Genomic DNA, 11,814 nt, shown 5'->3' on the forward strand with positions numbered 1-11,814 from the left:
TTTCACAATTTGAGCATATTTTCTTCTTTCATTAGGGAAAGTAAACTTACATCCGTTGCGGTAGATGCCATTCCGAGACTAGTACTAACTTGTGCAAGGACCGAAGATGGTATTTTAAACAATTTGAAAAAAGTGAGCATATAAATTTTTAAATATTTTTGCACACTGAATGCGTTTGCCACGCTTGTATAATAAATCAAATATTGTGGATAAAAAATAAAATTTTCATAATTTTTTTTTGCCAAAAATATTGTAAGTAGGTACTTATAATCTTACACCTATTTTGATTTCAGTATGAAAAGATGCCTTTCAATGCCGAATTTATTTCGTTGGTAAACGATGCATTTGGTACCGATATGCCCTATCATGTATTCCGTGGTTACACAATTATTTCTTCAGAAACCTACCACGAAAGGAAAACTTCGTTTGATGTATGTACGAGTAGTTTTGTCATTTTTACACTTAGATGTCAGGCTTTCAGGCTCAATATATTTAGAAATAGCTTATTACATCATATCACCACCACTGTCCACACAGACAAAAGGAAATAAAAATCGTCCTATTTGGTTTCTGTTCTCTGGAATGGGCTCGCAATGGAATACTATGGGTAGAGGACTTTTAGATTTACCAATTATTGCAGAAACAGTAGAAAAATGTCATCAAGTATTGCAAACCAAGGGAGTCGATATATATCATATTTTGACCTCCGAAGATCCCACTGTATTCGACAATATTATGCATTCTTTTGTTGGAATCATTACAATCCAAGTACGATACATAAGTAAAACATTTTCAACTACATATTTAAAAAAAAAAAAAATCAACACCTAAGACTTATTAGATAACTTTGTTCGATTCTTCAGATAGCTCTAGTCGAAGTTCTAAAAGCATTGGGAATCAAACCAGATGGTATTATTGGTCATTCTGTGGGCGAAAATGCATGCGCTTACGCAGACGGATGTCTGACTCTGGAGCAAGCGGTATTGTCATCATATGCTCGAGGAATGGCATCCATAGAAACAAAAACAATACGAGGAATGATGGCTGCAATAGGTAAATTCAACTACAATATGATGGTGAAGGTGTCCGAGAAGTGATAATACAAACTTCAGATTCTGGTATAACCGGGTATGAGTAAAAAAAGAAAAGGAAGATAAACAAGTTGCCTATCTTGAAAATTGAAGGGGCAAAATACGTTTTCAAAATCTGAGAGCCAAAATAGTTTTTGGAATTCAAAAAATGTTGATTTGCTAAAAACCTTATTACATATTATTAAATTGACAATTTTTGAATAGGTAATCTCTTTTCTTGGTTGTAAGTATGTATGTATCCATTGTATCGTCCGTATCCGGTTATAGGTATCCAAATCAGAAGTTTGTACCACCACTCCCCGGACACCCTGTATACACAATGCATTCTACTTATATCATAATCGCGTTCAATTTATAATGTCGCTCGTGCCTATAGGTAAAGGATACAATGAAATCAAGGACACATTACCCGAAGGTATTGAAGTAGCTTGCCACAATTCGTCTACCAGTTGCACGTTGAGTGGGCCTACAGACGACGTTGAAAAATTCGTGAAACAACTTCAAGACCAGAAAATATTTGCCAGAGCTGTTAACGTTGCCAATATAGCTTATCATTCTAAACACATCGCTCCTGCTGCACCTAATCTTTTACGTCGTTTGCGAGAGGTTCCAATTCAGATAATAATTTATGATCTAAACTGATGGTCTCATCAGCATGAACTTTTCTAAATTATAAGCCTACGGTAATTCCGTATTTTAGATAATTCCCGAACCTTTGAAACGTTCGTCAAGGTGGATAAGTACTTCGATTCCAGAAGCAAATTGGGGAAAACCTTTGGCTCATCATTGCTCAGCGGAATACCTAACTAATAATTTATTGAGCGCCGTTTTATTCGAAGAAGGCAGCAAACATATACCTTCTGATGCTTTGGTTATCGAAATAGCTCCTCATGGATTACTGCAGGCCATCATGAAACGATCTTTATCAGAAACATGTGCCAATGTTCCTCTGACTAGGAGGAATAACGAAGGAAAAAATCTAGAAAATCTTTTAAATGCTATTGGAGGGTAGGTATGAACTATTTTTCGTTGGGGGGAAAAACTATGAAATAATTATTCCGATTGTAGGTACTTTTTGTACATATGTAGCTTTTCTTTCAGATTATATATTGCGGGATGTGATCTAAATGTAAATGCTTTATATCCTCCTATCCAGTATCCTGTTTCTAGGGAAACTCCTTCGGTAGCTCCATTAGCTAATTGGCAACATTCTGCACCAGATGCTGGAGTATCCTTTTTTGATCCGGTAGGTACCTATCCAAAAACACGCATTTAGATATAATTTAATAGGTTAAGAATTAATGCTACATATTAAAGGACTATCGCTGAACCTTTGGAATAATTTTCATAACAACTTTTCAGGTTGGAAGTCACAGTGGAGATCCTATAGTAGTTCAGGTCAACGATGATTCGCCATATTATTATCTAAAAGACCATCAAATCAATAATCACATCATGTTACCTGCATCATTCTATTTGGTAAAGTGATTCGAATGTTTTCCACCTCTACAGAATTATTTACTTACCTATCGGAAGTGTAAATTCGTAAATTATTTTAAATTTTCTCACAGTACCTTACCTGGTGGGTGTTCTCCATCAATAAAAATATTACCCTTGGTTCATTTCCGATTGTTTTTGAAGATGTAGAACTATTCAAAAATTTGACCATATCGTCGAGCAGTAAATTGATACTAATTACGCACCTATTCTTTTGATCGTTCGTATGACACGTTCTCAAACGATTTAATTGATTGCAGATCCTCGAAAGTTCACCGTTTTTATTCAAAAAGGAAGTGGAAAATTTGAAATTTTGAAATACAACGAGTCAAAGCCGAATAAAACGACAAAAATAATGACTGGAGTACTTTATCAAGCTGATCCTACTTCAAGAAATATTAATAATGATGAAAACCTTCACGATATCAAGCACACTATTTCAGATGACGAGTTCTATAATATTTTCAAGAAAGTAGGGTATGAAATGAAAGATTCATTCCGTAGTTTGGAGGTATTGAAATACAAAGATAATGGTAAGTCGAAGTACCCAGCTACTTTTAGTTCCAACTTTCATCCCTCTTGTGCATTTACTGTACCTACGTATTATCTAACTGTGTATTTGGTTTCATATTTTAATAGATTATTATGCGAAGATAAAGTGGCAAAAGAATTGGGTGACGTTTTTAGATGCGTTGCTAAAAGTTTACATGTTTTCTGAAATTAAAAATGAAACCGACCTGTTGTATACTCAAAGGATTAGAAGACTAGAGATTTCTGCTGAAGAAATTTCATCCATAGAAGAAGGTGTATATCCATCTATCTGTGTATCTTATCTATACCTACCTAATCTACGCAGTATGTGCATGCATACCTACTTAATTGCGAACATCTGACGTATTTGAATCATTTTCTGCAGGAACAACGTTGTTATGTCATAAACAACACAGTACAGATATATTAACTTGCCCTGGTCTGACAATGTACTCGGTAAAACACCGAAAGTTCGAGCAAAAAAAGCTGAACGCAGACATAAAATTAGAAAAATTACGATTCGTTCCTCATAAGAATCCAAGATGTCAGGTGCGTATTTCAGAATGTATATATAGAGATAAAAATCTAAAAAATATGTATTTCACATCGGTACTGAAGCTGACACTCTCCTCCCCCTCTCCCTAATGATTGTCGCCATTTTCGAGCTAATTTAGAGCCTCCAGCAATAGTTGAATTTTCCTCGGGTGTTTCAAATCGTTCTAAAAGGTATTGTACCTAATAGGTACTTATTTCGATATCTAAAAATTGAATCCTGCCATTAGTTCAACCATTCCAGTAAATCTGAGTTAATGATTGTTGATTGAAAAGTGTATTTTTTTGCCAGTTGAAAATTTCAAATTTTTAAAAAGTTTCAAAATCATCGATTTTTTGCTATAAATTATTCAAAACTTATTCTTCAAGTACCTCCTGAAGTCAATCATCAAATCAACTGCGACCATTATCAATGCTATACCTATCTAGGTCTAGGTATAGAGCCTCCAGCAGAAGTTGGCGATTTTGAAAGATCTATAGGCACTTACCCTAAAGTAGAGATACTTTGTGACAATTTCATAATGCAGGTATCTCTGCAATAATGTTACAGAGTGTTGAAGAATTGTGTAAATTATGTTTGGAAATAGCTGCTGATAATTTTAGCGTCACGTCCCAAAAACGTGAGACGAAGTTGAACATCATCATGGAAAATAATTTGGAATGTGCTACTTTATTGAAAAACGTTGTGAAAAACTGTGATACGTTGAAGGTTGGTATTTATTTGAACTTGAAACACCAATCAATTAGGTACATATTCCTGCTGCCTACCTACTTATATTCATAAATTTACTGGGTACAAAAAATTTGATTAATTTTATTTATTGCCTATATTGATTGATGAAGGTGTTGTTTTTCAGACGAAGGTTCTTTTCTATGAACAGAAGCAAGCGTTGTTAAATAAATACAACTCGAGGGATGAATACTTTATGCTAGTCACTAATCAGCTTTGCGATGTTGGAAAATATTCAGCTAATGCTTTCTTTGTTGTTACCTCAAATTTTGAGGACAAAGCCCTGCCACCAAAAACTGATGAAGTTATTGAAGAAGTCGTGCGACAGAAACTTCATGATAAAATATTTTATCTATTTAAAAAGGTGCTTGTTTATCTCAATTTATTGCTCCTGTGCACATACATTCCTATCCACTTAATCAATAATAATAGAAATATAGGTACAGGTAGGTAGGTGCTTTATATGTAATTTGATTTTATTGAAAATTGATTTGAAATTCTTGATTAAAAAATTATTAATAAAGGGAAAATTATCATGTTTTAATGTATTTTTTGTTAAAGGCATAAATAGCTTAGATACCTATTACTTATGAATGCTACAACATACATACCTTCTTATAATGAGTCTTATTGGTATGTTATCTTAAAATTTATTTTCCAATATATTCTATTTGTTTCAGAAATCTATATTGAATGGCAAACGCATTCAAATTACAAATGGAGATAGTCCAACTGAATGTTTTCCAGAAAGCAGTAAATCTGAGCTCATGTTCGTTGTCAAGCAGAACATGGATTCGGCTGATTTATCGAGTATGCTTGAGGATCACAAAAAACCTTCGGATCCAAGGTAGGCAATCTCTTTCCAAAACCATTGTGTAGCTGAAAAAAATGATGGAAACAAAAATAGACTTACTTACATATCAATTAGGTCCCTAATTCAAGTTGTACTATTGATTGAAACAGGTATTTGTTTGTTATGGATAAAAATATACCAAGCGAATCAGTTCTAAAAAGTGAACTTACTCGAGATTCTTCGATATCAGTGCTTCAAAATGGAGAATGGGGTTCATACAAAAGTATCTCAGAAAATCACTCAGAACTGAAAGAAAGTTCAAAAAATATCGTTGACATTCCTGGAGATATTCAGTGAGTTCGAAATTCTAAAAAAAATCACTGCTCAAATTACCTACCTATTTTTGAAAGTTCGGTATTTGATCTCAAATATATTTATTATGATGTCAGGATGGAATCAGTGTATTTGCAATATCTTGGCTGTGATGAAGAAATTGAACAATCTGAAGATAATAAAGTACCTACTTCATTATACTCTTCACAAAGAAAAATTGCATTAATTCTGAAATTATTAATTGATGATTAAAATTATCGTTACAGATTTGGAATTATGGAGTTGAATACTCCGGAGTTCAAGATACTGGAGCAAGAGTAATGGGTTTGGCTGTAGTCAATTCCAACGATCCTATATCTAAACCTGATTCTATTCTGAAATGGACACTGCCGGATGATTGGAGCTTGGAAGATGCTGCCACTGTGCCTTTTATTTATACACAAGTAAAGCAGCATATAAAAAATAGTTTCCTCTTATAATACCTACCTAATGAATGATGTTCTGGTACAACTCCAGTGAATATAAGTGAAACAAAAAAAAGAAAAGAAAAACTGTTCAGAAAGAAAAAAAAATAGTCTTAAATAACAAAAACAAAAAATTATTAAAATACAAAGAAATTTTTGAGCATCTCATAGTTGAGTTCTTTTCACCAGTTTGCTCATTCTTGATTTTTATCTCGATTTTTGTTCGTGGAGGTTCTATCAGACTTAGGTATCCTGCTTTGGTGTATTTTTCATAATTTTTCTTATGTTGTTGTAGGCGTATTACATTCTGGATGCACCAGTAATTCGAGGCAAACAGTACCTGAGTTCGATTTTGATCAACGTTAGCGACGAAGTACCTTTTTGTCAAGCTTGCATTTCAATATCCCTTAGTAGAAAGCATACAGTCTACGTTACTGTGTCCAGCGATGAAGAAGCTGTTTTAATAAAGAAGAAATTTCCAGAAGTAAGCGTACTTATAATTATGTAGTTGATAATTATACTTTGATCAATATTTGCTCTGTGAGTAGGTCATAAATTGACAAATAGGTATCATCATCCCTCATCGTATAATATATACAATGTACATTATTTTTTCTCAGATTGACGATAGGCGAATATTCAACTTGAAAAAATGCTCGTTTCAAGCCGAAGTATTGAAAATGACCAAAGGTGTCGGAGTGAGCCTTGTTGTGAATTGTTTGCCTGGAATCGAAAGTATTCGAGAGTCGTTGAATTGCACCAATGATCAAGGTTACTTTATCCAAATTGGTAAAACAAATGGCTGGGAATCACAACAATTAGGTAGCGTAAAATTGAAAAAATAGTTGTTATGCTTAATATTTCTGAACACCTAGTAATCGCAGAGTATACCTACCTATATGTACCTAGATAGCAAACGAAATTTACCTAATGATGATAATTATTTTCAGAATTATGCTCATTTTTGAAATCAATTTCGTTCATCATGGTTCCAAATAAAATATCAAAATTGTTAGTCAAACTATCGGCAGATGAAAAACAAAACTTGAAAGCTTTGGTAGATGATGGAATCAGAAGTGGCGTGGTGGTACCATTAGAAAGCAATGTACAAATTCAAGGAATGTCTGGCACTAATAACGAGTGAGAATTTCTTAATCGATGACAAATAATTAACACTGACCTGCTTACTAAATGGGAACTGATTGGTAATCAATGGATTGGATTATATCCGCGGATATTCCCCAGATCTACTTAAATCTGATCATGCAGATGGGATCAAGTAGATCTGTTCAGACCTAATCAGATCTGTTGGAATGATGATGATTAATAATTTTTCGGTTGCTTCCAGGTTTTATAAAAAAAATCACATTAAACAAATTTTCAAATGGTTGCCAAACAGTGAATCGTGCCACAATATGAATCAAAAGATACGCTTCGATGACAAACATTCTTATATTATTATCGGTATGTACTCGTATACCTAATTAATCTGCTCAACAAGGTACCTACTGAGAGAGGTGTATAGAATCAGGAATCAGGAGTCAGCATCTTCGTATTGTGCTCCGGTTTAGTTGGTGTTTTCAAAATAATTATCAACATTTTTTGCAGGAGGTGAAAAAAAGAACAATTGTTGGTTTGAATTACTGGAATGGCTGATGAGCAAAGGTGCACGAAAATTCATCGTCCCTGTTGATAATTTCTCCATAGGATCGAACACATCGCATAAAATCAACAGATTTTTGAAACAAAAAAAAGTTACAATTATACTGAGTTCATCTCAAAAAACAGAATCCCTTCAAGATGCGGAAACTTTGATCCAGGATGCAAATAAAATAGCTCCTTTGGAAGCTGTGTTTTTCGCATCGATGGTAAATTTTTTCAGATTTTTCGTACCTTTTTCGAAACACGACTAAGACTAATTTCTGGTATAAAATGGTATTAAAGGAATCGATTGGCATGAAAGTTCAAAATATAGATTTAGTGACTCGAAAACTAGATCCGAATATCCATCTTGTGAGTATATTTTCCGGCGGTCTCAAAGAATTGGAATCAAGAAGGTTCGCAGGATCACCTGCAGTTGTATTTCATGGAAATAGATCAACCCATAAATTATCTGCTGTTTTACCTCTCATCGACGACGTTCTGTCGCAATTTGACAACAGCAATTCAGCTACTCTTTACCGTTTCAAAAATACAGGTTCGATTGAAGCAATCTTTTTCAAGAACTCGGCTATTTCTGTATTGAGAATGTTTCAACTTATAATTTCAACTTTCAGAAAACAAAACTGCTGAGCCTGCGTTGAGGAATTATTTACCTCACAATACTAGTATTTTGGAGGAAATCGCTGATGATTTATCGGATAGATTGGAATTCGTCGAAGTCACCACAAAAACTCCGCGATATTCGAATTTAAAAGACAGTTTTCCCATTTTTATAATTTCCACCCTTGGTCCTAAACCATTGGAAGGCTTGCTTTCCAACCTTATGAGTCCAGCATTTTGTTCCAGCATTGGCACAAGTGAATGTCCCAGCGGTTCAGCATTAAAGTTATATGAAGTTAGCACCTTTTTCGATGAGCTTAGTGTAAATATTTTCATAATTAAATACCGGTCTGATAAAATATTGCCGCGTTTTCAGTCTCTCAATCACATCCAAAGTGAAGCAGGAGTTACTCTGTTATCTGAAACCTGGTCCACTCCGATTGCTTTTGAATTATTGAAACTACTGGACAAAGATGGAAGAAAATACCGATTATTCACCTTGGAAGGCAATCCTTCGACTTGGAAAGATCGTATTCGAAGTTTTGGACCGATGAATTCAAATAAATTTGAAAATAATCTGATCGCCGAATTATTCGATATCAACTCAGAAGTAAGAAAATAATTTGAAAAGCTGTGATTTTTGAGAATCTTTTCCTAGATTTTTTATGCCTCTTATATGTACTTGTACTTACCTTACGATAAATTTTCCAGATTCCATTAGATACCTTATTAGGAGTGAACAAACCATTATCTCAAAAAATATCAGATTACATGTGCAGTCGAAATTATCCGTCAGTTAATATCTTCAATATTTTAAAAATTCTTCATTCGGTTCAGTTTGGATTAGACAGAATTTCCAAATACGAATACAACGATCAGTTAATCAAAAATACAATTTGCTTGCTACAGAATCCAAATGAAACCGAAGTATTGCGGGTAGGTTTCCGGAATAGTGCAATATACAAATCAGGGTTGTTGTGATCCGGATCACATTTGAGTGATCTGTATCCGTGATCCGGATCATTTTCTGCAGTAGGAATCGTGATTCGTGATCCGGATCATTATATCACAAGGATTCGTGATCTATGATCCGATTCAAAATTTTCCACAGATCATTTTTTCACGGATCATTTTTTTCCACCAGTAGGTAATGCTGCATTGCTGCCTGTTTTTGCTATGAAAATTCGATTTTATTAAAAATTAATGAAGTTGAACTCAATTTTTTGGATATTGACGTAACAATCGACGTAATGTCATTGGTTTTTCGTTAGGATGCTTAGTTTTCGATTTTATTGACAAAAAACAAAAACTTTTTGAAAAGTGAAAATTTCATTTTTCAATTTCTGCAAATTTTCAAGCTGAGGCTGACTTTTTCCCACCTCTGTATAATGTGTTATTGCAATTTTTGAAAATAAAATGGAGATTGTTTCGTTTTTTCACGTTTTTGTTCAATCTTTAATTCAAAAAACCAATTTAGTACCTTATATGTATAGTACAATTTCCTTGAAATGATCCGAAAAATGATCCGTGAAATTTGATCCGGATAATTTTTTTCTGGAGTGATTCGTGATTCGGGATCCGGATCACAATTTCCCAGGAGATCTTTGATCCGTGATTCGGATCACAAATTTCTCAATGATTCGTGATCCGTGATTCGGATCAAATTTTCGTGATCCGCAACAACCCTGATACAAATACATATCTTAATAGGTAGAGGTACCTACTTGAAAAAAAGAAGTAAAAGAAATCTCGAAGAGTAAGAATTTTTACCTTCTCTTTGCTGGTTGCTCGAGTTACCTACAACCGTACCTCGGACCCGGCGGTCAAGACTCTTTTTTTCGAAGAGGGTACTTACCTTTATGTGAGTAAGTTTTTTTTTATTTATCAAGGGAGAAAAAGCGTAGCTCCTATTTTCAGGAATGAAATGATTAGCGAAAGAAAAAAAAAGTAGCGTGTTACTTCCTGGAGGTATTATAAGGAAAATTTGAAGTACAATTAGATACATACTCGTGAAACGTGATGAAAAATAGCTTATACTTAGGTAACCTACTTATATTAGTTGATTTATTTGCAGATGTCTGCCACGAGCGAAGTGTTTGTGCATGAAGAAGAAAATTATCAGAAATTTTTAAGCAGTTATGAAGTCTCGAAAAAAATCAATAATGACATTTTACACACCGTGTGGTATGACTAGAAACTATTTAGTTAGGTATATCCGGAGGTCGGGCGATTCTTTGATTTTGCGAATCAGATTCTTTTGAATAGATTCCTGATTATCCACTAGAAGAATAAAAAAAGGAAGCGAGAGTCGTTCCTATGAAGATTGTTCAATTCTCTCGATTATGAATCACCTTTTTTTTTTTTTTTTTACTAAAAACTACAAATTAAATATAAGCAAATGATTCGTTGAATTAATACCTTACTTAGCAATAAACTGTGTTTTTTTTCTCGTGAAATTTTCCTTATTTTCATTTCTTATGGGTGAATGCGTAATTGCGTATTTTACCTACACTTCACGGATTAAAAACCTCCTCGATATAAAAATTACCAACAAGCGCATTATAAAATCTGCGAATTTTCCTCATGGAATAACGAGTAAGTAATAGGTAGGTATGTATAGGTAGGTATTTATAGTAACAAAAAAACAACAAAAAAAATACGCTTATCATCCATTCGGCAATGTTGAAAATATACTTTGAGTAAAAAAGGTACAAAAAGTTGTCACTAGAGAACTAATTTATTGTCATAATACGTACGTATTAAGAAACAGCTTACAAGGGAGGTGCCCCAGATGACATGCACCGATTTTAATGATTCTTGCACCATTGGATAGAGGACATCGAACATAGTCTACCACAAAATTTTTAGCGGCTGAAGTTGATATTTCGATTTTTCAGAGAAATTTTTCGATGTTCACACAGCAATTGTGAAAATAGAGAAATCACCCTGGAAGGGTCAAATATCAACTTCAGCAGCTGAAAATTTCACCGTGGGCTAGTCTTATCATATGTATTGAAATGCTCAAATAATATGGAAGGTTTCGGTATGCGACCTCCGCCGACTATTTTTGGCCAATGTTTTCAAAATTGCCATTTGAAAATCGAAAAATTGCCCTGGAAGGCTCAAATATCAACTTCAGCAGCTAAAAATTACACTGTGGGCTAGTCTCATCATATGTATTGAAATGCCCAAAGAGAATTGAAGATTTAGGTATGCGACCTGCGCCGACTATATTTGGCCAATTTTTCAAAGTTGCTATGTAAAAATCGAAAAATTGCTCTGAAAAATCGAAATATCAACTTCAGCAGCTGAAAATTTTGTGGTAGACTATGTTCGATGTCCTCTATCCAATGGTGCAAGAATCATTTAAATCGGTGCATGTCACCTGGGGCACCTCCCTTGTTAGTAAAATGCAGATTACAAATTTAAATTTCTGAATTTAATCGCACCGTAGAGTGTATACATACAGGGTGTCTAGTGAGTGGATGTCAATACTTCAGATTTGGATATTACGGGAGTAGGTAGGTAGTATAGGTATTAGGTAGATATCCAATATCCATT

At 34.1% G+C, this 11,814-nt stretch overlaps 2 protein-coding genes across 2 annotated transcripts; both read left to right on the forward strand.

The window, feature by feature from the left end:
* Window positions 1–299: 299 nt before the first annotated feature.
* Window positions 300–2,093, forward strand: LOC135840724 (fatty acid synthase-like). The gene is made up of 4 exons (XM_065357382.1): window positions 300–431; window positions 538–768; window positions 864–1,053; window positions 1,468–2,093. The coding sequence occupies exons 1-4, from the start codon at window positions 303–305 to the stop codon at window positions 1,731–1,733; spliced, it is 816 nt and encodes a 271-aa protein (XP_065213454.1). The 5' UTR covers window positions 300–302; the 3' UTR covers window positions 1,734–2,093.
* Window positions 1,733–10,628, forward strand: LOC135839096 (fatty acid synthase-like). Its single transcript, XM_065354972.1, has 24 exons — window positions 1,733–1,744; window positions 1,792–2,099; window positions 2,193–2,337; window positions 2,454–2,570; window positions 2,663–2,771; window positions 2,849–3,121; window positions 3,228–3,392; window positions 3,505–3,668; window positions 4,222–4,380; window positions 4,529–4,765; window positions 5,082–5,248; window positions 5,365–5,547; window positions 5,644–5,710; window positions 5,794–5,970; window positions 6,287–6,475; window positions 6,612–6,813; window positions 6,942–7,131; window positions 7,340–7,455; window positions 7,600–7,859; window positions 7,936–8,188; window positions 8,268–8,548; window positions 8,630–8,863; window positions 8,965–9,189; window positions 10,328–10,628. Exons 1-24 carry the CDS (start codon window positions 1,733–1,735, stop codon window positions 10,445–10,447), a joined length of 4,353 nt encoding a protein of 1,450 aa, XP_065211044.1. The 3' UTR covers window positions 10,448–10,628.
* The last annotated feature ends 1,186 nt before the right edge of the window (window positions 10,629–11,814 follow it).

Source organism: Planococcus citri, chromosome 3 (genome assembly GCF_950023065.1).
Source record: "Planococcus citri chromosome 3, ihPlaCitr1.1, whole genome shotgun sequence".
Lineage (NCBI taxonomy): Eukaryota > Metazoa > Arthropoda > Insecta > Hemiptera > Pseudococcidae > Planococcus > Planococcus citri.